The sequence below is a fragment of the Gasterosteus aculeatus genome, chromosome 8, assembly GCF_964276395.1.
Source record: "Gasterosteus aculeatus chromosome 8, fGasAcu3.hap1.1, whole genome shotgun sequence".
Taxonomy (NCBI): Eukaryota; Metazoa; Chordata; class Actinopteri; order Perciformes; family Gasterosteidae; genus Gasterosteus; species Gasterosteus aculeatus.
The window spans coordinates 11,663,270-11,691,051 of NC_135695.1; the positions used below are offsets into that span (position 1 = coordinate 11,663,270).

At 41.9% G+C, this 27,782-nt stretch overlaps 1 protein-coding gene across 8 annotated transcripts; it reads left to right on the forward strand.

Moving 5' to 3' along the window:
• The first annotated feature begins 229 nt into the window (after nucleotides 1–229).
• Nucleotides 230–27,323, forward strand: csnk1g2b (casein kinase 1, gamma 2b). 8 transcript variants are annotated; one of them, XM_040184001.2, is made up of 12 exons: nucleotides 230–420; nucleotides 2,852–3,634; nucleotides 15,760–15,829; nucleotides 20,100–20,248; nucleotides 20,531–20,765; nucleotides 21,684–21,769; nucleotides 23,209–23,293; nucleotides 23,387–23,535; nucleotides 23,766–23,849; nucleotides 25,056–25,157; nucleotides 26,020–26,126; nucleotides 26,379–27,323. In XM_040184001.2, the coding sequence occupies exons 2-12, from the start codon at nucleotides 3,407–3,409 to the stop codon at nucleotides 26,431–26,433; spliced, it is 1,350 nt and encodes a 449-aa protein (XP_040039935.1). In that variant the 5' UTR covers nucleotides 230–420; nucleotides 2,852–3,406; the 3' UTR covers nucleotides 26,434–27,323. The 8 variants fall into 8 exon arrangements, with proteins under 8 accessions (XP_040039935.1, XP_040039938.1, XP_040039939.1 ...); XM_040184004.2 differs by having other exon boundaries at nucleotides 23,390–23,535; XM_040184002.2 differs by lacking the exon at nucleotides 230–420 and adding an exon at nucleotides 432–689.
• Nucleotides 27,324–27,782: the final 459 nt, after the last annotated feature.

Genomic DNA, 27,782 nt, shown 5'->3' on the forward strand with positions numbered 1-27,782 from the left:
GTCCTGTCACTAATCCGGTTCGAGGATCATATTTAGAACACGAAAAACCTGAGTGGCGTTCAATAAGAAAACATGACCGCGTGGCCCGTGTATGTTTCTGTGTCTTCACTCCATTGCATCCTCACCCGTCTCTCAAACATGTTAAAAGTACGTCAACTAAATCGACCAGTTTGCTGCAGCTACCTAATTAGCTGCGCATACCTGCTGTTTTTTTTAAATTCCTCAAACCAGTTGCGCAAGTTTTCCACCGTATCACTGCGTGAGCCGGCGTGACGCTACGCCTGCCCGGGTATCGGCGGCTGGCTGAGGCTTAAAGAGACAGCAAAACCGTAGGAACTTGAGGGCAAGAGAAACGAAATGAGAACATACCCTCAAACGAAGAAACATGACCTCGACTGCGGAAATAGCAGAAATGTGAAGGTAACGCGCTTCCCCTTTGGCGACAGAAATGCATTCGCGACGGTTGTTTTTAAGAGGCCGGCGGCCCCGCCGGAAGGTAAAACCTTCTCGCTGGTCTCTCCGCCTGCTAGCGTTAGCTTGCTAAATAGCTAGCTGGCGAGCTAAGCGGTAAGAGATCCCAGGCTGCCGTTGCTGTGCATTCGGTTGTTCGGGATTAAGGAGTTGCCCACCAGTGGTCAGGATAATGGCTGTAGCAGGAATCTGAACTCTTGACAATGATACTCTTACAGGTGAAACAAAGACCACTTTTTTTATTTGAACGTCTATCCTGTTGGTGACATTAAGTTAACGTTAAGTAGTTACAACCTCGCCTGGGACGTTATCTCTGTTATTAAGCATTTACTAACGCTAACTAACCAGGTTAACATTGCACAGGGAATGGCAATCTATTCATATGTTATGTTCTGTCCAGGTTAAAGTTGTTTACTCGAAATAATAACTGTTTGGTAAGCGTGTGTTCTCGTGGTGAAGTGTTAACAGATTAGCTGGCGTTTCGTCGTTACGTTAGGTGTTTTTTTATGAGGCGTCGGGCCAAGAGGAGCGGTGTTTTTGGTAGGTCCTAGCTAGGTTAGCTTTTACTGCTATGTGGCTTTTCGATTTGACGTTAGCAGCAACGTCAAGATAAACTCCCCAACGGCACTCCAGCTATATTCATTTATTTAGTTAATGATGTTTCTACTCAACGTTACTCCAAGGAAATAGTAACCGTTAAACTTAGATAATGCGCAAACTGGCCCCCGAAGATATTAGGCTAACTCGAGCTTGCTAAACAAGTATCTGGCCTTGTCCGCCGAACAAGAGCGCTAACGTTACTAACGTAAACCCTGGGGTTTCTCACGCTGTACGAATACGATTGCTTGCATTACTTTTAAAATATCGTATTGTTAAATAAACTTCATGACATGAAAAGGAGTACCATGGTACTTAATACCCGGAACTAACCGTTAGCGAAAAATGACAGACGCTATCCACTAGTCGATTACTAAGCCAGTTAGTGTTAGCTTCTAGCCGGCAATAACGCGAGCTTCTTTAACCACTGGAAACAAACGTTTTCCAATTTGTTCTAGGTGCCAGTGTTCATTTTCGATTTGTTGTTTCTGCTGCTCGATATATATATATAATTACTCTGAAATTGTCTTGTATCGTGTTCGTTCCAGCTAACGTAACTGAATCGAGCAAAGCATTGAATGTAGCAGGCTGACGTAAGGTTTTGTTTCGGCGAGGTATCATTCAGTTATTTTTATCTCTGTATTGCATGTGCTTCCTCAATGCGAGTTCTGTGACTACTCATTCAGTCGTCGTTTTAAACAACTTGAGTTATATCAAACAGTTGACCTAAAAACAATACTTAACTTCCTCAGATGACACAGCCTATACATTTGGGACAGGGTGACCAAACGTTCCCGCAGACCCTAGATTACTTAGATCTCATATTCAAAGATGATCATAAAAGTGTACAAGTGCATTTCCGCGTGTCACCTTGATGATGCACCCTCCCATTTCAGCAGTTGTTGACTTTGCCAACCATGTTTATTGTGCTTCTTAATCTTGTGAACAAGCAGGCTAGTTTCTTCTCATTTTACACTGCAGGGAGGAAGACGGACTTAATGATTGACTACATACTAAATGTCCTCTTTTTGAGAGAGTACAGACATTCTCACAGTTTTTAGTGTGTTGTGTTTATGTTTAGTATCTCACACTGCGAAGACTGTAGTTTCATTTTGATATAATATGTCATCCCTCCAATTGTCTGGGCAACAAACTCTTTACTCAGATTAATATCACAAAGTTATCCGGTATGTGTAAAAACGTTTAATTAATATTTTACAACTAAATGTCTTCCTTATGTTTTGATTGTAGTGTATTTTACTCCTGTGAGGGTTATGTTAGTTCTTAGGCTGTCAGACACAGTGGAATTAGTTGTAAGGGAGGCTCTATCCAAAGCCTCCCAATAATATGTTATTAATATATTTCCCAATGATGTAAATGTTATACTGCGTTGAAACCGTATTATTGATCCGTGTAAGTGACTTTCTATAGAAAAGGGTTTGCTGCCATATGCAAGTGCCTGTATTACCTGCTCTCCGCACAGAGTTGTCAACATGGAGTTGTTGGCTAAAAGCAGCACAGAGATCGTCTACTTACAGCAACCAATATAACCTGAAATTATGCTTGTGATTTCACAATTGTGCCGTGAATTGTTGTCTGTTGCATCTACATTATCCCTGTAAGAAATCTAGACTCGTATCACTGTATTGATAGAACATTGACATATTGGCCAGTATATTTAATAGAAATAAAAGTACTAGTATAAATAAATAGTGTTTATTTGTGACTGAGGATCCATGTTGTTGTACATACAGAAAATTGATTTCTGTCTGTTCCTTTTTAGATATCCACCAGACATCAAATCCATCAGTGACCCGTCTCTCGCCTCACTGTTCTTTGACTCTGGGTTGCCACGCCTGATGCCACCCTTCAACATGGGGAGTGATCACTGTGTCACTGAAGGCTGACCAGAAGGAATGAGGAACTCCAGGAGATGTTCCAAAGAGGCCTTGTGGATGCAGTAGCTGGGTTTTGGAGTGCTTTTTTATGACAAGTATTGTATGTGCGTCTGCAGGCATATACTAGCACAACCTGCCTATTCCTCAGGCAGGGACATGCTACTCTGAGACTGGAGCTGGAGAAACTCAAGATTGGAGTCCCTCCGGTGAACGAGGAACGCATAGTAAAAAGGAAGCACTCACCAGAAGAGCTCTTGGATTGGACCACAGGGCGCTTTTAAGTCTCTTCTGAACCATTGCCCATTTTAACAGCACCAACAACACCTTCCATCTGTCCTGTGAGATTTTCATCTCCCTACCCCTCCCTAAAGAGTTATTGGAGTTTCTATGGTTTGCATGGCTGGAGAATAACCGTGGAGAGGCCAGGGTATCACAAGCTTATGGACTTTGATAAGAGAGGGGGCAAGGGAGAGACAGAGGAAGGCAAAAAGATGTCTAAGACGGCAGGCAGCAGGACTGGACATGGGGGCCGGAGTTCGGGGGCCAATTCTGGAGTTCTTATGGTTGGGCCAAACTTCCGTGTGGGTAAAAAAATTGGCTGCGGGAACTTTGGAGAGCTCCGGTTGGGAAAAAATCTCTATACTAACGAATATGTGGCCATCAAATTGGTAAGTGCATTTTTGGGGTTTGTTAAGTAACACAGAAAAAATGAACTGACAGTTTCATGTGCGCACCACATTACTCCAACATCAAACCTTAACCTATGTGAAGAATCCTACTCACCTGTTGTGTTTTTTTTTTTTTTTTAATATTTGATTTTTCAACAGCACTTTGACTTTAAGAGTTAAACAAAGGAAGTAAACCGGAACTGTCAGCCACTCCCTCCTCTGACAGGTTGGGCCAATGTTCTGTTAATGAGTCAACCATTCTTGTCTTTATCAATGCGATGAAGACGGGTAGATTGGATGACCTCTTAAACGGTCGATGAACTATTATTCTTTTTTTTAACTATGACTATTTTTAGTTCCTCAAAGTTGTTCTGAAGAAGTAAGTGTGGTGTGGCTAACTTGGTGTCTTATGGACTGAAATGTTTACATTTAAGGTTTCCTTAAATGTAAACATTCACGATGCTCACACCAGGCCCAAAGAGCAATAAATATACAACATTTTTGTTTTGTGTCGGCACAAACCCCCTTTTTCAGAGGCACTGGTTGAGCACCATTTAGACAGGTTGTGAGAAACCACATCAAATGTCAAAGATCTGTTTTGTGATTGTCCATTTCCAGGCCAGGCAGTGACTGACCAACCATTTCCTCCGGTCGTCAACGTTTCCCTTCATCGCATCTTTTCTTTGCTATAAATATCTTGCTACTTGTAGCACTCTGTTCAGTGGAAGATATTTTTCGTTCTCTGGCCCTGCCTTAAAGTAAGCAATGCATAAGTCAGCACTACAGCTGATTGGAGGGCATGGCCTCACCTCCACCGCATTGTATCTCCCAGCAAAGTTATTATCTCTGAATGGGCATCCACAGAAGGCTCTGTTGACCACATGGAAGGCAGAGGTTAGCAAAAAGCTGTAATAACAGTTCTCTTCTCTAAAATCTCTAGTTGTGCTGGCTGCCTCTTCGACATTGCCTGTGAACCCTCCCATCTGTTTGGGTATTTTTATCCTCATGGTGTCCAGCTATATCTGGATCTGGCATTAGGGCCATTTCATTGCTCCTTGGATCTTGTAGCCCACTGGACACACTGTCTATTGGAATTTATTCAAGTGAGAATCAGAAGTGAGGTAATGGTGTCAACAAAGCCCAGTTACTGAAACGGCTTGTACTCCTGATTAATTATGTTAATAATTATATTTCATTTAAAAATGTTCCTAATTTCAGGTGAAGATGAATTTTTCTTTGTTGCATTTTTGGAGCAATTTTGATTACTCCTTTCGCTTAATTTAATACATTTATTGTTATTATTATTTATGGATTTCGATTTTCCAAACAAACTAGAAAAAACATGTCTCATATTTTCAAAGTAGTTTTCTACCCTTTTACTGGTGTTTTCTACACCTGATGTAGAGAGGACTTTCCAATTCTCGGGCTGAAACGAAATGTTGCAGTTTGCTCCTGCAGCTCACTGGGTGACCAATGAATGTCACCGGCTGTCAAGTAGGACTGGTTTTGTCCAAATCAAAGTTGCCATGCTATCCATTTTTATCATCTGCTAACACCTTCTCGAGAAAGTTTCCGTTAACTTGGATATAATAATAAGTGTGAGACAAAAACATAGGAAGAAAGTAGTTGTGGTTATGTTTTTAGCTTTTAGCTTCCCTAAAAGACTCATCAAGAATCTGTTGATGTTTAAGAATGTTGTACAGTTTGCTGGAATGAAGGAAACTTTATAATTATTATTTCATGTGAAAGGAGAAGGGCTAGGCCATAATTCTATATAAAAATGTATTTTTGAATGGGATCGTATCATGATAAAACTACATATTGAATTACGTTGTTTACGTTTAAAGAAAGGACATGCTAACTTGCTTAATTAGAAGACAAAATCCTCCATAAGTAGTTTTAATTGATTACATTCACATAAAGCTATACAAAATTATGATATTATTTAATTGTGATGTATTATTATCAAGATTTGACATGACCCGACCCAAGTAGGGATGGATTATTTCTCGATCCTAATGTTACAATAAGGTTGCAACTAAATTCAATTTTTTATTTTATTATTATTATTTATATTTATTAGTATTATTATTATTTACATTAACAGGATATATAGCAACACATTTTTTTACACTTTCATGCATACTTAAAACACAATTTGAATACTTATGGTATACCAAATTAATTATTTAAAATCAAGTTCATTGTTAACTGATCAACTGTTGATCTCAGTAAACTTGTAAGGAAGTATGCCAATTATTACTTTCCGCTAGCAACCAATATGGAAACGTTCCTCTAACAAAGTGTGACTTGTTATCTGGCTGGTTAAATCTAGTTTAATCTCTCCTTTGTTGCAACCTAATGAGTTGTAGATGGCAGCCTCTGCGGGAAGCCTCATAATACTCACTCCTTCAGCTGCTGCCTCTAAGTGCTGAGTGTCCTGTGTACCAACTTGCAGAGCAGGGCACGTGGGTGGTGCCTGCCTGCACCTGGGACAAAGGTGTATGCCAGTGTCGCCCGGCTCCACCATGTGACTGCAGGGATGGAGATGCACAAGATCCTCTGTCAGTGGATCTGGAACCGCTGTGAATGCTGCCGCAAGAGAGAAAGGGGGAAACTGCTGAGTGGTGAAAGGTCCTCTTTGTTTTGCGGACCTTGTTGGGACACAGTGGTTCAGTCTTTAGTTCAGCTGGATGCTTTCTCACACTGACAAACGCTTATGTGATGGAGGCAGGACCATGTAGCCGCTGCTGTATGTACACTGCAGGCTTTACTCCCAAAGGGAGATCACATTGTCTTAAAGGAACAGCAGCATTTCATTCTGCTTTCTGTCTCATGCTTGGCGTAGCAACTAGCCCCTATCTCCATCGATGCGCGCCCCTGGCACGGTGACATAACTGTCCACTGAGAAAACAACCGTCTAATCCTCTATTTCTACGAAACGCTTATCTCATCACTCTAATATACTATTATTATTTTAATGCCTGTGTGTATGTGTGTGGTTACCTTCAGGGTATTTTCTTATTGAGGTAATGAACCCTCTGGTACAGGACACATGCACACACACACCTATTTAATCTATTCTTTGAGCTTATAAATCCAACTGAATGGTTTGTCACTGAGCCTCTAGCAGTCCACTCTGCAAACAGTTGAAGTTCCAAATGTAACCGCGTGTATTTGAGTAGAGGTAATTTGCATGTAGTTAGTCTTTGACGGATGGGAGATACTTGTGAGACGTGCTGCTGGGACTGATAAACCAATTGGAGGCTTTTTTTTTATTGTGTCAACAAACACTTTTGACAACAACAAGTAGATGTAATATTATCTGCAAATGGGAGGAGTGTAAAAAGAGAATTGTATATAACGTGCCTCCCCAGACAAAGCGAGAGGGGGCCGATATTGGACTGACCATACAGTGAGGCAAACACAGAGACCCAACTGTGCACCGTGTGCCAGCCATGTACATACAGAGTAGTGTTGTACGTTGCCAGGGCTTGTTCAAAGTACGGGTTGATTGCGGACTTAAAAATGAAACCGCCCTTTGACTTTAAAAACACAATGGTAGTCCGGGATTCATCTTATTAGCCTTTGAACTTGAGGATGGTTCATGCTTAAACTACGAGTGTTGTCTGTGGACCTCCACGATTCCAAAGTTTGGCTAGATGACAAAAGAAAAGGCCTGGCTGCTGTCTGAAATATTAACACTTGTTGTTTTGCTCTTTAAAAGAAACACGACAGACAGAGAGTGGGTGTTATCTGAGCAAATGATCTGGCCCGTCATGTATAGGCTCATAGTATAACGTCAATGAAAAAACGGTGAGTGGAGTCTCTGGAGTCCCTCAGACACCTGTCTCTGTGCTTCCCCGTGGCTCTACACTTAGTTTCAGCATATTCAAGCTCATTGTTTCACTTCAAAAACTTCCAATTGACTCTTAGGTCTCACTTCTCTTATCAGTGTTGTTTCCGGCTGCATTAGGCAGCTGTTTTAAAAAAAAGAAAGCAGATGTTGCCAGATATCTCATATGAAAGGATTGTTGATATAGCTGAGTTTCTGCTAGACGTGTAGATTGGGAGATAACGTCAGCCACAACAACGTTTTGAGGTAATTGTCATCTCGTTGTGGAGGACTGCTTCAAATTGGCCTAAATCGAGTATTTCATTAATAACTTGTGTGAATTGCTCTCAAAGAGCACCTAAACACGGTGTGCCATGTTCTTGTTCTGTGTGTCTGGAGAAGGCAGGGCTTTCATTTCTCGCTATAGCTGAGTCACTGATGCAGGGGCACAGCAGCACGGTTGTTGGTGTGAGTGAAGCCGCTCCTGGTGCTGGTCAGGAAATCTGAGATGTTGTACCGAAGTCCCCTGCCTGCCTCCCACTGAAGCACGATAAGCAACTCTTGTTGCAGTCGACCTCAGCAGCTTACAGCAGCAGCCGCCGGCGATGGGGCAGTTGTTAAAGAACCCCCAAAAACAAACGCTCCATCAGCATGTTTGGCTGGAATTACAGTGACATTTTGACGATTTGGGTTCTCCCATACCTCTCCAGAGAGCCCTCTGAGCAGCTGCATGAATAAATCCTTTGATGTCAACAGCTTGTGAAAACCAACCTTCAGTCAACTAGTTAATCCTCTAATGAATCAGTAGCCAGCAGCAACACAGTACGTTTTGTTTTTTTGCTTTGAGGAGGATTCAGTACTATAGTGTAGGCCCAACATCTGCACAGGAGAGTCTAAATGTACTGACTCGGATTAAGAGCAACAAACAAGGGACAATGTTCTACTTGTAAGTGTACAACGTAGTTCACTGCGACGCTCACCTTTTCTGTGTTTTTCTTTGAATGTGTTTCACTGACAAAGGATTTTTGTTATGTTGTTTTGTTAAGCATAAGTTATGTTATGGTCAGTGCCATGGCAACAGTTGCAAATATTCCCTCACATTCTCTATGATTAAGGTTTACACGTCATGCCTTAACTCTCGTGAAAATTTCATCATTGAAGTGAAAAGCCTGGGCGCCCCCCCCCCCCCCCCCCCCAAAGGAAATCAGAGTGATGGTAATTTGAAAAGAGCTGCGACAAAATGGCCTTTGGTTTGCTTTTGAGACAGAATAATTTATAATGAAAGAAACCCATACCACAAAAGAGGGAAATAAAATGTGATGCTTGGACAGGGAATGTAGTGGGCTAGGACAAGGATACGCTCTTGTTTTGGGTCTGTAGAAGCCTATTCAATTTGAAATCAATAAGGCGTTTGAAAAATACTGCGCTTCAATTTGATGGTGTTGTGATGTATTGTGGCAAATGTAGACCGTGTCGTGCACAGGGCACTGATCAGGGAGCAACATTGTTTTAAGCAAATACAATTTTGTTGCAGTTGTTGTCTTCTCCGAAGCCTGAGCTCATTGGTGATGATCTCTCAGGACGACAGGGCCACCAATCTGCTCATTGCTCAATTCAAACGCAATACATTTTTTGACAGTACAGGAAGCACACAACCAAAAGTAACTCTATTCTACTTAGTGAACTATATCAGGACCCAAAATTAAAAAACATTTATATTGGATACTAGCTCGAGGTTAAAAAAATGAGCTATACGTCACCTCGAAATTAGGCCACGCTTCCTGTATCAGATGACAAAGGAGACTCGCCTCTTGGGTTCAGATGAGTGGGGCTTCTTCCCCTGCCTGGTTTTATTTCTGGCAGCACTGTGCCCCGTGTCTGCCTTCTAATTCCCCAAATTTGACTTAAGAGCTGATGCATTAAATTGTCGGATGCTTTTATAGAAGTTCAACCACACATCTGCTCCCCTTATCAGTAGCTCTGTATTGAACAACAACTCCTTTAGACTCCGTATTGCATCGCTAACAGTCGCTGAGCGAGGTAGAGAATGTGATGGAGGAGAAGTTACGGCGCCGCAGAACTTTGAAAGTACCAGAGCAGTTAACCCTTGACCGTACCGATACTCCGGGTATTTACATCAGTCTTATCGGTACCCGTTAGGAGGATGATGGACATTGTATATGGACTTCTGTGGAAGCCATCTTTAGTATTGACGGTGAGATAATCTGATACACTGCTGCTTGTCCCGATGCCATCTCTCCATTCATTTAGCAGTACCACATCTCTCCCCCAGCACCCATCTAAATAAAATGGCTCAACTCCATTTCAACCCAACCAATGTTAATCCCCTCGGCTAAATCATGATCGTTTGTTCAATTTGTCGCATGAAGTGAACCCGGGTCAAAGGCCTCAGCCCCCCCCCCCCCCCCCAACTGTCTTCGGATGCTCCAGAGCGATCAATCGATGTCTAATTTTGTCTGATTTCAAACGGCGCAGAATTACCCGTCTGCATTTTGGCAGGCAGCTGATGGCTCAATCTGGGTGTGTTAAATCTGATCTGAAACAGGAGAAGCGCTGGACGCCAGCCGGCTGTTGCTCTCCGACACCGCTCTCTCCTTTACGCCGCCTCCCGACCAAATCATAAAGAGTGCATGAATGGAGAAACGCACACTTCAATCCTCTCCATTTTGTTTTAGCTTCACAGTTGGCGTCATCACTGCCGCTGGGAGGGCTGCTGAGTGAAGATGGCACTATTTAGACATTTGCGTGTCTCTGTCCTAGAGGTCGCATTGCCTGTTGTTTTCTGTGAGTTGGTGTACAGGATGTCAGGCAAAGGTCACCGTCTATTCCGGGCCTCGCGTATAATGCCGGGTAGGTTCCCCTTGAATATGGCACACATAGGCAAACATAGAGGCACGCCAAGTGTCCCCTTTGGCTTGACAAAAAATTGCCGTCGGCCTGCAAGTAAAATAGTTGATTCATTTTTTTTTTCTTTTTATAAAATGTCAGATGAATGAAAAAAAAAAACATGTTTATTTATTTATATTGTTTATTTTATCCCACCAACAGTCCACACTTCAAAGTATTGAGTACACAAGGTGTAAAGGCCTGTTCTTTATTGTAACATATCTGTTATTTAATGACCCGCTCCTTTCACTTAGCTGTGGTTACTCCAACCTGTCACATAGGTCAATTCTGAGCTTCCTCAGCTGTGTTGGTGCAGAGATCAGATTTAGCACAGATGACATCATATGCAGAGTTGGTTAATCCCGGGAAGAGGACTTTGTGTGATGCGGATGGCTCGCTCCATCCACACGTTTACGGAGGCTACCACACGTTCGAATACAGAAATCGCCACCTAATCCGTCATGACATAATCATATGTTTATGCAAGCAATACGTGTTTTATTCTGAGAGGTCCTTGAAATGGCTTGCAACACACGCATCCTCAGAATGTTGTAATTACATCATTTGATCCCACTCGGGAAGTGTTTGGTGCAAGCTCTGTTATCAACAGCAGCAGCCAGTATAAATCACGTAACTATTTATATGCTCATGTCAATCGTCTATGCAGTCATGTTTGGGATTTGACGGAGGAGCCAGCAGACGAGCGGGGATAAAGAATGGCTGTATCGGTTTGGTTGTAAGGAAATTAACAGTAATAACTCCAAAAATTGGACAAACAAATCAGCAATGAAACAAGCTGTTGGAGGCACAGAAGATGACTTCCTTTTCAAGTTTGATTTAACCCATTTTTCAATTGCATCTCAGTGTGCGTGACTACGGGATTTATCAGATTATGTCCTTTTGGGTGTGATACTGATCAAATATGTAATAAAGTTTTACTCATGATCACCACCCACCAATATTCAGCAGATGGCCATCGGAACATCTACGTTCATGCTTTTCTCTCATAGTGCCAGTCGGTGAAGAACAAAGGTTCTTTTTTGGCTACATTATGATGCGTGTAACACTGTAAATGGTCACATTAAAATAACAGTATGACATTTGATTTGTGTTTGTTTACACTGTCTTCAGAGCGGTTAAACTGATGTGTGGGATGGTGGCAAAATAAAATATAGTCTGAAACCTTGTAGACCAGCTGCTAGAATCAAAACACCTATTTTGTACCGATCCTATCTTTTGATACTTTGAACTGGTGAGTTTTATGATCCGTTGCACAGCTAATATTGATAATGTATTAACTTTGAGCTATTTATATCATGCAGGCTTGCAAGATAAATCCTTAGTTATGGCATCTAAAATGTGAGGATTTCCTTTTATAATTGTGAAGTGATCGTCTTTAGGTTTTAGACTTGTGGAAGGACATATACAAATGTTGTCATGGGCTCTGGTAGCTTTTGGTAGAAATTGGTCACAATTTTGTTTTAGTCTTTACTAGCCCATAAATAATCTATGAAGAAAACAAAATATCCACTGCACTGCTGAAACCAGCCAAACCGCCACAAATTATTTCATAGAAAATAAACACCTAGCTGGCGCGATTGCAACAGAATACACCACGATATCCGGGGCGGTCACCAGAAAGCATATCGGGATACATCCCTGTAGCCCTCGCAGCATGTGTATTAAAGTCCAGACCAATGGTTTGACTCAACCTAAATGCAGCCCTTGTGATTTTCGATGGAGCCCATGATTGTGGTCATGAAATCTTGTGGGCTCTCAAAGCTCGTTAGACATGTTTTGTTTCTACTGACACGCAGAGACAATTTTGTGCGCTGATGCGTTGTTCCCAAATCCACAGAAAGACGCACACAGTTAAACCCTGTGGAGCAGCTGAGGCGGAGAGGCCGCTGTAGCAGCAGGTTGGACATGGAAGGACCCTTGTGGCCTGCGGGTCAGCTGCCCCGGACACAGGCCAACACAATTGGCAAAAAGCGGCTTTCTGCGTGTAAAACGTTACCAAAACGTACACTGTATTTAAGTATAACAGAAGGAATCAAGTTACTTGTTTTTGAACTTTATTTTGCCCTGCAAATGTCACGGCACTAAATAAATACCAAATTCAGGAGTTTTTAAGATAACAAAATGAATTTAATAGTTATCAGTAGTAATTAGTTCCGGGCAGAATGACCAATTCTTTATCTCGATCTGGTTTCAGAGTGTATTACTGTATTCCTTTGTGTGTGTGTGTGGCACACTCAGGTGTTTGCAATCATTTTAATGGACTTAATATTCTGACAGCTTTAATTATTATGGGTTTGCTTGGCACTCCCAATATTTAAGTTGCACAATGTTAACATATTTCTTTGCGTGCAAAACTCTAAAGTAGTAAAATAAATGATTTTGATATCATTGTGAGATATGTCAATAGCTTTCTGTTCTTTCTCTTTTAGATGGTTGTAAAACTGACCACAGGTCTGTTGTTGTAGAAAAGTGGGCGAGCGTAACAATCGTTGTTGAGAATGCAATTTTGCTGAAGTACTTTTGACCCAGCCAGACATACCTTGAATGTGGTGTTTTTAATCATTAATCCCGTCCTCAGGATGGCAGGACCATGTCCTTGCATGGATATTTATTGCTTTCATAACAGCACCGCCTGCTTTTCCTGTCGAGCGATGTCTGACCCTTTCTCCGGCGTTGCTGTTTCCCTGGTGCTGCTGACCGCCTTGAATTCAGTGACCGTAATCACACTGTGTTCCAACTTTTTAAGACCGAAAAGGACAACAGACACCGCCCGTCTCCTGAACACAAGTTATTGTAGTGCATTTCCTGGCTAGCTAGCGGCTATAGAGTTTCCCAACATCCCATTCGACCGCGTTTTCGAATGTACAGTTACTAATTTTACAAATTGCTTACGTGTCAGAAATGTTGGTGTGCCATGTTGTTTCACCACGTCAAAAGAGTTTGTCGTGGGCTATTCATTGTGAGTCAAAGGGAACACGAATATTAATATGTCCCCTCTCAACGCCACTCGCAGGGTCTCCCTGGTCGTAGTAATCCTCAATGTGGAGGTATATGGTAAAAACATGAATTGCATAACAAATTAAAACCAGTATATCGGTACACCCACTAGATTCCCTTCTGTGCAAGTGCTTCTGTGGATGCTGGCCTGCCGTGTCCTTGGAACATGTCTGCACACAAAGCAGATCAAAGATGATTTGATATGAACGGGGGCTGTCAAAAATCCTTGTCCTTGATTTGACATCAGCTTGGTCCCGGTCCTTGGCCCATCTGCTACGAAAGGAGATGATTCTTAAGTACGTAAAGCTGCCATAAGCCCGTGTTTCCCATTGTAAGCTGTTTTAAAGGGCCCTGTGGTTTGGCGCCATCTGCTTTGACTCATTATTTATATGTTTATATATTTTCTTTTCCTCTACTCATTGGCATGGTCTGACTTGCTGGTGACATGCTCATTGGCCATGTTCATGTGGGAGGTGGATGACGCTGCAGCAGTTCCCCGCCCCGCCTCCCACTCACATGTCTTCCTCCTACAGGCCTCCGCTCCTGTGTATAGCCTCCTGTCTTCCATTCTCAATTTCTAGCCTCCATTATGCACAGAGGCTGCTTACTTTTTCTGCCACTTGCTAGAGCAGGATTTTGAAGTCTTGGTTTTTCCCAAAGAAAATGGAAAAACATTTATGTAATCTCTGAGTTTGTACCTCTTAGCATCATGTGGGAACATGATAAAGCATCTGGTCTCTTACGAGTTTGTAGGCCTGAATATATTAGAAATGATAAAATATCAAAAGCATTTCTGTTGTTAGCCGCAGCATGTTCCCTGTGATCATAGAAAGCTGGTCATTAACGTTAGCCAATCAGGTGTTTGATGACATTGACACAGGCCCTCCCACAAAACACAGAGCCACGTGTTAAAATAGAAATCTCAGTGGGGCTCCTGCTCTCTCTGCCTTCACCTCAAAACACCAATACATCTTTGTATAGCATCCAGAGCGCAGCGCTCATAATAAATGACAGCTACTTAAATAAATCAACAAGTTGAAAAAAGAGACTTTTCAGTTGTTTTATTCAAAAATGTAATTAATCACAGGTCTTATTGTTCTGTAAAAAGCCAATGAAAAACAAATTCAGTTATACATAACATACATATAATATATGTCTCTTTTAGGGGATATTTTGGCACATAGTAAAGTTGGTTGTTACCTGAAGCATCTTTTGAATGAACTTGAAGTAACGCCACAGACTACAGAGAATCGTTATTTCAAAGGGATGAAGAAGTTCTCTATTGTGTTCAACAATACAGCTCATACTTTGTGTGTGCACTCCTACGTGTTAGGAGGGCACTAGAAGAGAAACGCTTCTGATTTAATAAAGGCCTAATGGAGTGACTGTGGCAGCTTAATAGCGCTGAGCTTTTAGTTTATATAATTTGAAGTGCTTTGAAATTAAATACACATGGGGAAGATATAATCTTACTTCAAGCACCTATCGAGAAGCTGTTAGGCTAAATACATTCCAAGGCCTTTTTTTATACGTGTGTGTAAAATAAAAAGGTCTTGTAATAGAGCGTAATGTTACATATGGCTGTTTAATATCGTTTCCAATATTATAGCTTACTTATCAATTTGAACAACAACAAAACGCACACCTTTGGACTCGTGTGAAGCCTGTGCTGGTCGGCCGTGTGTGAGAAGGGCGACTGCACGCTGCTATTGGAGACAAGGGCTTTAGTCCAGTCTGCGGCACAGCTACTGAAGATTAAGGAAAGGAGTTAAGTTGGGTGTGTGTCTGTTCTATCCTTCTCACGTTTGTCTATAATGCCCTTGTCATCACAAGAGTGGGGTTAATCAGATTACATTTTAGGTTGTAAAGCTGGAGCTGGCGATGTAATGAACAATGTGTCCCGGTGGGTTGATTATCTGCCGTGTCATCACTAAAGCCTGCTGTTCAGCAGCTGGAAATGCTCTTTATCCTCATCCTACCCACAATCCGTCCTCAAACTGATTTTAAGTTATATTAGGCACAGAATAAATGGCAACATTGGACCACTGTCATTTATAAGTCAATTGCTGGCCAAGATTATCCTGATAACGTGCATGCGAGGTTGCCGCTCACAAACTACCTTCTGCTGCTTTTGTGGAATTTTAGTGAGTCTATAATTCCCCTCGACTGTGACGGTCATGCAAAGATGGGTGTTTAAAAATTACTTTATATATTCGCTTCTTGAAAAAAAGAAAAAATACAGTTGTCTGTTTTGCTCAAAGCCAACCAACCAACACAGAAAGAAGAATATTGACAATTGGCGATTTGTGGTCAACGTTCTATTTAATAATCTTTCTTTCTTTTTTCCTCCTCTCTTCTCTTTCAGGAACCTATAAAGTCCAGAGCACCGCAGCTCCATTTGGAATATAGATTTTACAAACAGTTGGGGACCTCAGGTAAGAACCCCTTAATAAAGAGTTAAATGTGAATGGGCCTTTTCAGATGAGATTGGGCAGGAAGAGAACACTTGTATCTGGATTGTTTACGTAATTATTGTTGTTGTTATATAGTTAAATTAGCTAGCAATGGAAGCGAGCAACAGAAGAAGACAAAGATTTAATTCTTAATGTTCACACTCAAATTTGGTGCTACATATGTTGATTGTACTCAACTGAGTGGATTTCTTCTTGCCTCTGTTATTTAGTTTGCTCTAATGTAAAACATGCCTTGTATTTTGGAAAAAATGCTCCTGATTTTCTACCATGGCAAACATGATTTGTCTTCCTCTGAAGTTTTATAATTAGCATCGATTGTGTTCAGTTAAAAAAAGCTCAGATTTCCTTTGCTTTGCAATGTGATACCTCTGTTTTCAGATTCAGTATCTGTTTTGTAAAATTTCTCAAATGGAATTTGCGTGCATGGTGCATTATGCATTTTCAAATGTGTATATGTACCATTGTGGAAACGGATGCATGAAAACAACACCAACGGCTCCCATTGTACTTTGGGCCAAATTTCAAGTAATTTGTCTTCCCACATCAACCCACGTTGACTGTTCCCCTCCTACAGCACTGCTCCAAACAGTTTACTGTGCTATGATGCACAGCCGTGGCTCAAGGGCAGCAGCTCTTTTCATCTGGTCTGGCTGGTCACAGCGTTTCAGAGGGAGGGGGAGAAGACGAGAGTCAGAAGGGTTCTGGACTTTATTTTCTTTCACAACACTACGTGGCTGCCTGTTTTCGGAAAGGCTCACTTACCATGTTTCTGTTATCGCGAGTGTTCATATGGTTGGCTCTCAACTCTCATGCTCAGTCTCTAATCCAGACGACACATGGAAACATTTCCCCATTACGGAGTGAAACTGATGACAGGAAAAGGTCATTTAGGTTTGTGCCATTTCCCACTCTGCAACCAGCCACACGTCCAATCGGGACTTGTTTTGTCTCTTCTCCCAGATAAAGTCAATTTACCAAATGCAGTTGAGATATCAATTCCTAATTGATATTTTATTTAATAATTTAGCCAAAAGAAGTCTATTAAAAGGTGAGTACGCCTTCAGATTCGGCTTGAACCTCTCTCCCAATATAAAAAAAAATGCAATAAAGATCTGAGGAGCAGTGAGTGTAGGAAGCAAATGGGGATGCAGAGACTGACTGACCACTGCTCAGTGTAGCATGGACAGAGATGCCGAGCCGCTAGTCAGAGCTAACCAGCCATGAGAAGCTACTGTCAGACTTTTCGTTTCTCTGTGGGAAAGCGAGGGGATCTAGTTGAGCCTTGACAACGGCTAGAAGCGTGTTCATGCTCGTTTTGAGAGGCTCTTGTAGCTGTGCAAGCGGCTCTGCCATCATTGAGAGTTTCAATGTCTGCAACAACCCTGTTTTTTGTGATTAACCGCACTGTTGGTAGGCCCTAAATAACTTTTTACGCTCCTAATATAGAACAGTTGCTGCTCATTTGTGGTGTTCACTCCCACTCCAGAAGAACCAATCTCTTTCATGTCCAACTTCATTCTCTGCTCCCTGATGCCAGTGCAACCAGTAGCCAGGCTTCAGAGGAAAAACTGTGACTGTGCTTTGTTTTATATACTTTGTGCAGCTACTGCTAACACACTCGGAAGGAGGATGCCCAACATAAATATAAGACCGCAGCGTAGATTGCTTGTAACTTGTTCGGTTGTAAAGTAGCTCGCTAGCCGGGACAGAGCGGGCACCCCTAGATTCAGCAGGGTGAGCAGGACAGAGGACAGTATGAACTTCTGATACGGACTAATGTCTGGGTTCTTCATTCGCTCCAAACATCGGCCCACATTGTGATATCAGGAATATGATTCACTCGAGCGTGGTGACTTTGTGCTTGTACAGGGTGGGGTGATAGTAGTTGCTGTGTTATGGAGTTGGATGTTCACTAGTTGTTTCGTTAATCTATTTAGTACATCTTTTCATTTTATTAACAAAAGCAAAAATTTGCACGCAATATAAAAAGATAAAATAAATAGAGATTAGTAATAGATTCAGGGGAGAAAGATCTCAAAATATATCTATAATTTGACCACAGCGTCCCAGCTGATGACCTGCTGATTCGCGATGACATGACAGAAAGGCACACATGGCTCTTTAGCATGGGAGGAGTCGAGGCCAAAGATTAGATCTACTTATGTTGTAAACTTTGCTAAATGGGGACATGTGACCCCGTTCGTCCTGCTCAAGCCAAGAGCCTGAAATATGTCACAGCATGGACGACTCAGCACTTAACGCCCAAGAGGAGCTTATCTGCGCAGTCTTAATTCTCTTCTGTCCTGAACACATCCCACTAGTTGGGAGGTGCACATCACAGCCCACACATCTTTGGTAAAAAGAGTAAGATGCTGTTGATAGTAATGGCTGCAAAACTGTGATAGTGATGGTAAGCAAGTCTTGCGTTAGTGAGCGTAAGAGTTTGTGGCATCCGTCACTTTAGCACTGTTGTCAGGCAAATGGCTGCAGAGAGCTTGTGCAGTTATTAAATCATGGATTCATATTCATGCCATTTGGAACATTTGTACTAATAAAAAGTCAATGAATGTGTTAGCCAAATGAAAATCACTTATTGTCCTTCTCTTCTCTGCACTCCTCTTTGGCCAATAACCGACGATTCTTTGTAGGAAAACATTGCCTTCAGCGGGGATAATGCCTTCTATTATGTAATAGAATCACAGAACCAAGTCTGTTTACTTCTTGTCTATATTTGAGAGCAGCCGACTGCTGTTTGTTTGGCTTTAACCTACTGAAGAAAAGAAAGGCTTGCCTGATCAGGATGATGGTTGGCAGGGTTGCTTTGTCATTCTGGAGCATTGGAAGTGCTCACAAGTTCCCGTTGAGGAAGAGTCATTTCCTCTTTTAAAAAAAAACAGTTTTAATGTTGTCATCTTTGCCATTACTAGATTGGTGCTTAGAACTGCTGAAAAACATGGCCCTTTGCTTAAATCCACCAGCGTTAGATTATCACACACTGTGTGCTCTTTCCTCCTGGGATGACTGTGTTTTGAATGCCCTCTAGATTTGGACCAAGTTTTGATGAGTCAACCCTTCCAGGGATGTTGTGTCACAACCTCATCCGTCACTGGCTTTATTACCTTGGAAATCCTAAAGACTAAAGGGCGTGACAGGTGTGTGTGTGTGTGTGTGCGTGCTTGTAGTATGCGCTTATGCGCATGAGAATATGTGTGTCAGTTTATTTCCTTGTATGTCTTGTTTCCCCGATGAACTGTAAATCAGGAAAACCCGACTTGTAAACTCTGTGGCTCGCAACAAACACACAACCTTTTTTCCTTACAGACGAGTACAGTAAAGACGTGCTTGGCCAGTCTCTCAATCCCTGTCCCCCGTTTTAATCCATATCTTAATCTGATTGGTTCTCTTTATCTGTCTGTGTCTGCTGTCGGAGCAGCAGCGATGTGATGTATCATGATTACTGAGCTTCCAGGTTCAGGTTTCATGGTTCAAAGGTTTTTTCCCGATGGCTTCCTGGTGACAGAATGAAGTTGACTGACTAACCTGGTAGCGAGGACCATGAACCTGGAGACTGGTGGTTTTGATCGTGGGTGAAGTGTCACCGAATAATCTTTCTGACTGGGGATTAGAGGTCAATGTCCATGAATTATAAAGTGTTTCTGAAATGTCAACACCAGAGAGCTGATTGATATTCCAGGTAATGAGTTTTTATTTCCGGTGAACTGTTGTAACAGTTGCTTGTGAAATATGATGCTGGTTCCTCACAGGCCTCAGCAGTTCACTTTGTTTTGAAAGAGCTGTTAGCCAGCATCGTTATGAAGCAACAGCTTTTGGCCAATGTGCGTCTGCTTGTTTTTTGGTGGTTTTTAGTACCACGTGTGTCACCTAGTTGGAATTGGAATTGGATAATTTTGCACAATTGGAAATATGGTTATTATTTTTCCTACAAAAGGACATACTGTTGGGTTTTGTCATGTTGTGAAAACGCTCATATGTTCATCCATTTTCCACTTCAATACTCCAGTAAAACATTGCAGTGTTGTATATAAACTTTGGTTGTTTAAATAAAACAAATAATATTATTTCATTTGCAGTCTGCACTTTTATCTCTGAAGGAGCAAAAGATATACTCTCAAAGAAGAGTAAAAGCAGCGATTAAAGAGAATATGCTGTTCTATAATTACCAGGCCAACATTTTACACAAGTTCACTTACTCTGTTTCATTTCTCAACAGAGGGAATCCCTCAGGTGTACTACTTTGGTCCGTGCGGGAAGTACAACGCCATGGTGCTGGAGCTGCTGGGGCCCAGTCTAGAGGATCTCTTTGACCTGTGTGATCGCACCTTTTCCCTCAAGACCGTCCTCATGATAGCCATACAGCTGGTAAGTGCAGCAGGTGTGGTTTAAATGCAATGAGTTAGCTTTTGGGATTTCAAGCCAAACAGAAAGAAAAGTGCAACTTTGACTACATTACAAACGTATAGTGGAGGGAATGCTAAAAGGAGCTATGCAAAGTATTGTGGTATTTTGGTGTCTTCTGTGTAGCCTCAAGTGAAGTTTTTAGCGATTGCATACTTAATACTCGGTTTGAAATGTCAGGATAATTGAGTAGCTTTACATTTTCATTGATTCAAATTGACTTCATATTGTTTATTGCTCGGCCAGATAACACGGATGGAGTATGTCCACAACAAGAGCCTGATATACAGAGATGTGAAGCCAGAAAACTTCCTGGTCGGGCGGCCGGGAAGCAAGAGGCAGCACACAATCCACATCATTGACTTTGGTCTGGCCAAAGAGTACATAGACCCCGAGACCAAAAAACACATCCCCTACCGGGAGCACAAGAGTCTGACTGGGACGGCCCGCTACATGAGCATCAACACACACCTGGGAAAGGGTAAGAAAGTGTCTGGTGCAGGGCTATGGTTTGGTAACCCCTCCGGATTTACATTGACTTTAACGTTTTAAACTAGGGCTGTCACATTAACGCGTTAATCTATGCAGGGAATGTGGCCGAGATTAAGGAGCTAAAATATTTTAACGGCGTTAAACCAACTTTGTTTGCGTGTCGGAAGTAAACAAAGTCGACCCCGGCAAAAAAAACAGCGCTGCTGCTGTCACTTAGAGAGGAGAGACTGAGACGGTCGTTGAAGACTGAGAGAGTTTTTTGCATTGGAAGTAAAAGAGTCTCAATATACAGCAGAGAAATGTGCTGAGGCATTCCTCCACGTGTCAAACAGAAGAGGGATGAGTGGCAAACGGACCACTTTACAGACTATTAGGCTAAGCTAGCTGCTAAGCTACTTCCATCTCAACATGACCTTGCCGAGGACCACCACTGTGTCAACAAAAAGACAGTGGATTGGAAACGTCGTGGCTAAATGTCGGGAGCACTTCAAACACAGCCGTCGAATGATGGAGAGTTGAGAGCAAACTGCACGAGGACAGCAGGAAGAGTCACTAGTTCAACAGGGTAGTCCAAGGTAGTCAAATGTGTGTAGTTTTGTGTTTAAAATACACACTTTTTAAGGTGATTACTCATTACTTTTAATCTCGATTTCACAATGGGAGATGAATTAGTTAATTTTGTTTAATCTATTAACAGCCCTATTTATATAGGCTACAAATACATGGCAATGGCCGTGATAGCCAACCATTGACTGAAATTCAACTGCGTGCATGTTACGTTAACTCTTTGTTTGGTTCCTGGACCATTATTATCTTGTATTTTCTACTGCTCATTTCCAGCCAGGCATAAAATGAATGTATTTTTCAACGGGTAACCTTATTTTTTATCTTCGTCTGTCTCTTTCAGAGCAAAGCAGAAGGGATGACCTGGAGGCACTGGGTCACATGTTCATGTACTTTCTCCGAGGTAGCCTCCCCTGGCAGGGCCTAAAGGTACTGTAGCGTATTGTTTGACATTAACCAAACGCACTACTTACATAGACTCCTGTAATCCTTATAGTACTTCTTTCATACTTAGCATCCACATGACCGTAGGAACAGAGAGCCTGTTCATCATGCGTTCACACTGGGGACATTTCAATCTCTCCCCACTGATGTATCTGTATTGTTTATGGCACCTTAAAGACCCTGTGTGTCACATGACACTGGAACTATTGAAACCTTTGTGATTCTTTCTTTCGCTGTTGTTTAACATTTGTGGCGGCCTAATGCACAATGATAAGGCACTCGGGTGTAAAAGACAAAGACAACATGATGCAAAGTGGTGTTCTCTGTCCCAAGTCGGTTATTCTTTGATTAAACACCCAACATAGTGACACTTGTGGTTATGCTGTTAGTCTTATCATACTTACAGCATAACCACAAGTGTCATCAAATCCATATATTTTCAGCATGTTGTTCTTTTCTTTCTATCTATTATCTATTTAAATATAATGTCCTCCCATAGAGCTCAAACTGAAAAAAGAACAGCTTGTTTTTGCATAGGACACAGCTGGTAAAGAGACATTTTACTGATTTATCTGCTCTGACATCCTAAATAATAACTAATATTCCCTACTATTATTAAGTAATATGCCATCAACTTCTGATTGTAAATAGACAACACACCACTTGTCTTTGTTTTCACGATAGGTTCAAGCATAAGTGCTCAAATCTTACAGCATTTGATTAAAAAAAATAGCAGACTGCTCTACACTTGCTTTGCATTTGAACAGCTTGGTCATTAACAATTTAAAGCATTGGGAAGCAAAGGCCTGATTACCGGTGCAAAGAGGGCAGGCTATAGTTACAGAGTTTCTGGGATTTTTGCAGGCGTCAAAATCAAAGGTGTGCATAGAAAAGAGTAGAAGACACAACACCTCTTCTGAACATTTGCTATGTGGGAGGAAGCTTGTGGTAGATGAATGTGAGGGATGTATTATTGTGGGGGATGTTGGAACCAACACGCAAAATGGCAGTTGGCATTTAAATACAGTGGAGGAGTAAAGGGACAGTTTTTAATTCAGGGTCACCTATGTGTGAAACTGTGGATGAAGAATTATCATCACTGGGCTCCTTATGATTGGACGTTTTTTTTCCAGGCAACAACACTAGATTAAGTGTGAGAACCTTGCATTCATAGTTCATAGCAAAATGTCAGGCCAGCGTGTGAAGGGCCAACATTTCACTTCTCAAATGGTCGAAGTATTTAAATAACTATGCATGGACGCAATGTTGTAGCAGATAAGAATTATCCTATGGTGGGAATCATGTGTAACCAAGGAGACTTCATTTGCGATTTTGATCAATATTGTATATATTTACATTTGGGGATGTAATAATACGTCTCAAGTTTTAAGTGTGAGGTGTGGTTTTTCCTGTTCCCTTTTTAGGCAGATACTTTGAAAGAGAGGTATCAGAAAATTGGAGACACCAAACGAGCGACGCCCATTGAAGTGCTTTGTGAAAGCTTCCCAGGTCAGTTCACCCAGCCACCCTTTACTGTGTTATTTCATTTTATCCTGGTTCAATCAGACTTCCAATGAAACAACATTTTCTCCTTTGCTGCAGAAGAGATGGCAACCTATTTGCGCTATGTGAGGAGGCTGGACTTCTTTGAGAAACCTGACTATGACTACCTGAGGAAACTCTTCACCGATCTCTTTGACAGGAACAGCTATGTCTTCGACTACGAATATGACTGGGTTGGCAAGTCACTTGTGAGTGCCTCTTACCCGATCCACTCACCCCCCCGCTACTTTCCCTCTTAAATCCTGGGATTGAACCCTTGAGTATCACGGCACCAGTTCAAACCTATTGATCTAGTGTTGCTCAAACTATGGGTGCTGAATACTTTCAGGTTTCCCTGAATTCCACTGTGAAGTTTTACTCTTTTTACCTTCAAATTGTCTTTGTTTTGACTGTATACTTGTTTTGTTGATACCTGCAGCCGACACCTATAGGCCCCATCCCCAGTGACACGCCCCTGCCACCCAGCAGTAGAGACAAGGCACAACAGCAGACCAAAAACCAGGTGAGGACAGCAGTAAAAACACAACAAAAACAACACCCAACCGCCAATCTACCAACCGAATGACCGACCGACCGACCGACCCTGTCATTCGAGTTCTACCGCTGAGCTTCTATTATCGTGTGCACATGCACTCCCTGGAGGAAATGGCTTCTTTTCAGTTCCACCCCTGCTTCATTCCTGTTACTGTCAACAGTATGACTGGCAGTGACATCACATGTCCTCAAGGTCACTGTTGGAGAATTAGACTTGTACAAAATGTGTGCCTTACCAAGAAATGAGCCGAATATTGCACAATCATGAGGCAGGATGTCATACTGCTGTAAAATAAAGCATCGTTTTTGGCTTTATTCTTGACACGTTGCCACTCTAAGCTCCAGTCATTGCATGCATGAGTTGAAAATGCAAAAATTGCATTGTTCATACGAGTAATGACGAGCTTTATGCTTAGTGTTTGACAAAGTGTTGACTTAGTATTTATTTGTTATTTCGGCATGCAATCCAAGCCTTGTTTTCTTTGTTTGTTCAGTAGACGGACAATAAATCAAGAGCTCAAGTAGAAAATAGTTCCTATGAACTCATATCATGGTAAAAATCTTCTTATTTTGCTTGAGGAGTCTGACTCTGTTTCCCCTTAAAACCAGGAGGGGGGTGATTTTGATTTTACGATTGACTTATTTCACTGGACTCTAACCACTTTTCATTGTTCTCCATTGTAATTGGCTTGGCAACAACTTTCCACCATTTTAAAGCTTTCAAAGCAAAACCACCAGTCGCATTCTCGTTGTTAATGACTGTCAGTGTTATCAAAAGGTTGAGGTTTAAGTAATGCCCTTATCCAGATATACAATACCAGACAATTGACTGTTATTTGTAGCAAGTTGAGGTGATCAAGGCTGTTTTCTTTTACTCCTGCATGACTTTATTGGTGAGTTGATCTGTGCTTGGCATAAATATTTGCTCCCTCCACTCTATTAACATAGTTTGTCTTAACAAGCCTGCTCCTGCTTGTGAGGTGTCTTCTATAATTTATTTTTTTTGTATTTGTTTTCATTCACTCCCCTCCTCCTTGTTCCTCTTTCCACCACACCTCTACCCTCACCCCGTCCCACCACATTGCCTCCCCCTCACCCGTACAATCCTTCACCCCCCCTCCCTTTCATCACTTCACGACCATCTGCCTCAACCCTTTTTGCTCTTTGCGTCAAGTCGCCTGAGCCCAAAGGAAGTGAGTCTCAGCCCACTCCAGTGACCAATAAGGAGACTCTGGGGTCGCACCTCACAGCTGAGCGGCTGGGGGGCTCTGTTCAGGTACTGCTGCTGCTGCTGCTGCTCTGGTGGTTAATGCATGAAGCCATGTAGTTCTGTGTGTGTGTCCCCTCTCACACTGCCTCCACACTGCCTGCCTGTCAGGTGCTCTCTCCCTCTCTCTGTCTCTGTCGGTCTGTCTCTCTGTCTGTCTGTCTCTCTCTCTGTGTGTCTGCATCACTGTTGGAATCCCAGTGTGCCAGTGCTTTCCCTGTTTTGCTTGCTCGCACTGCTTCTTTCACCTCATTGGCTGCTTATGCAGCTCACAGGAAGGGCCATTATATCCAACAGCAACTGTGATGCACACCTCATGAAATAAGGATTCTTAAGTCAACAAAAGAACAGAGATGTGGCTCAAATGCAACACCTAGTGTTGGCTAATACAATTGCAGCATTTAAAGGATGCCGTCACATTTTTCAAGTCAATTGTCAAACAGTATTCGATTGCCCGTATGTACATTGAAAGAGAATTTATTTTCCTCTTCTGATGCTAAAAGAGGGGGAGGGAAAAGAAGAATAATCCATGATCTGCTCAAATGTTTCATCCGCCTCATTTTGTTGGATCTTTTTAACATGAGATTACCGGTTTCACTTTTCCGTAGACAGTTTCTCGCGCTAAGGAGGAGCTTCATTAACTACTGTAACTAAATCAAACTGTATCACTGTTTTTGAATGTGAATCAATCCTTTCTGAAGTTTTAGTTGGGGCATTCCAGATTACCTGCTGAACTACTCACCTTATCTGAGAGGGCAAATCATTGCAGATAATTAAGTTTACATATTTTCATATGAATGTTCATCTCCGCCCTGCAGTCACAAATGAATGTGTTTATGAGCAGTCCGGTGTTCTTCCACTACTCGTGTAGGTGATGAGCTCAACGAACGGCGAGCTGAACACTGATGATCCCACAGCCGGACACTCCAACGCTCCCATCACCGCTCCCACCGAGGTCGAAGTGGCTGACGAAACCAAGTATGAAACCGCTTCCCAGAAGCCTAAAAGACAGTGCTGGGCTGGGGATAGTAGCATTTTATTGTGAACAGCCCAATATCACAACTCAAGGGACAATATAAGCCAATGTGAATTCTTTGTTTGATATCTCACTGAACCAATATGCATTGGTTATTGTTAATTTTGTATTGATGTATCAATAGCTCGCTTGTTGACGGGTCTCCAAATGCACTATTTTTCTAAATTCTTGATGTTGCTTTGTTTTTTCTGCAGGTGCTGTTGTTTCTTCAAACGGAGAAAGAGGAAAGCCCTCCAGAGGCACAAGTGATAGAAGAGAGTGGAGAGAACTTGAAACATTGTCGAGTTTTAAACGGAAGCAACTACACAGACCCACTGTCCCTTATCTCTTTCCAGTTTCCCCCTCACCTCTTTATCCCTCCTCTAATTCCCACTGTCACTCTGTACCTCACCCCCCTCGCGCTCTCTTTCTCGCTCCCAGTGCTCCCCGGCCACTGGCGAGTGAAAGGAATGTTGCAGTTCTACTGACTCCACAACAGACTCTTGATTCCTTTATCAACGAAAAATAAACATATCTGCATTACAACGGGGTGGAGTGGGGAAAAAGTTAAAAAAAGCTGTAACAATGAAACTCGAATCAGGTGGCGTGAATAGGAAAAAAAGATACTGGTTGAGACGCCGCGTATTCTAGATTCCACGTGTCAGCTGTTGATCAGGGGGAACCATTGGAGTGGTTCAAGTGAAAGAAACTTGCTCTGTAGGATTTATTTTCCTTTTTTTGTCGTTTTCTTTCTTTGGTGTGTGTTTTTGGGATCAAGGTAAACTGATGCTGATGTGAAATTTGAGTGACACAGGAAGCAATTTATCTATAAAACAGAATTTGGAGGATTTTTATGTTGTTTTTTTTGTAATTGAATCCTCAGTTTTTGAAATCAACGCCCTGCATTGAAAATGTATTTTTATGTTTTAGCGTTCTGGAATTATTTTGCTCACTCTGGCTTTCTTTTTGTTTGTCAATGTGGAATTTGTAGCACAGTCACTGGCCTCAGGTACTGTGGAAGATTGGGAGAAATTAAGCTCTCTTGTTATTATTATTATTGCACTTTTGGAGAAAAAAAATAGAGAAAACAATAACATTGGAAAACATTAGGTGTGAAATTAAGGAAATAACTTAATAAAGACTGACTTGGGAAGAGTCCTTCACAACGCTTATATGTGAGTTATGGCCAAAAAATGCTGTCAATTTACGTAAAGAAAAACAAGACACGTCTTTTCATTTTTACTTTGCATATCAAAATAATTTACCAGGAAATCATAATTCGTGCCTTTTCTAAGTACAAGTTTTAAAGCTCAAGTGGCATTTTATCTAATCTGTCCCAAATACCCACTGGATTATTCTGTCTGTCTGTCTGTCTGTCTCTGTGTGTGTGTGTGTGTGTGTGTGTGTGTGTGTGTGTGTGTGTGTGTGTGTGTGTGTAAGGGAATGTGTTTAATGAATGTTCACATCACACATGAGCAGTGTACATCCCTTCCCTTCATCTGCTGTGACAATCAACACACATGTACAGAGGTGTTGTTTGGTTTGGAGAGGTGTGTGTGTGTGTGTGTGTGTGTGTGTGTGTGTGGCGGTGTGTGGTATCACAGACAACCCAGTGACGC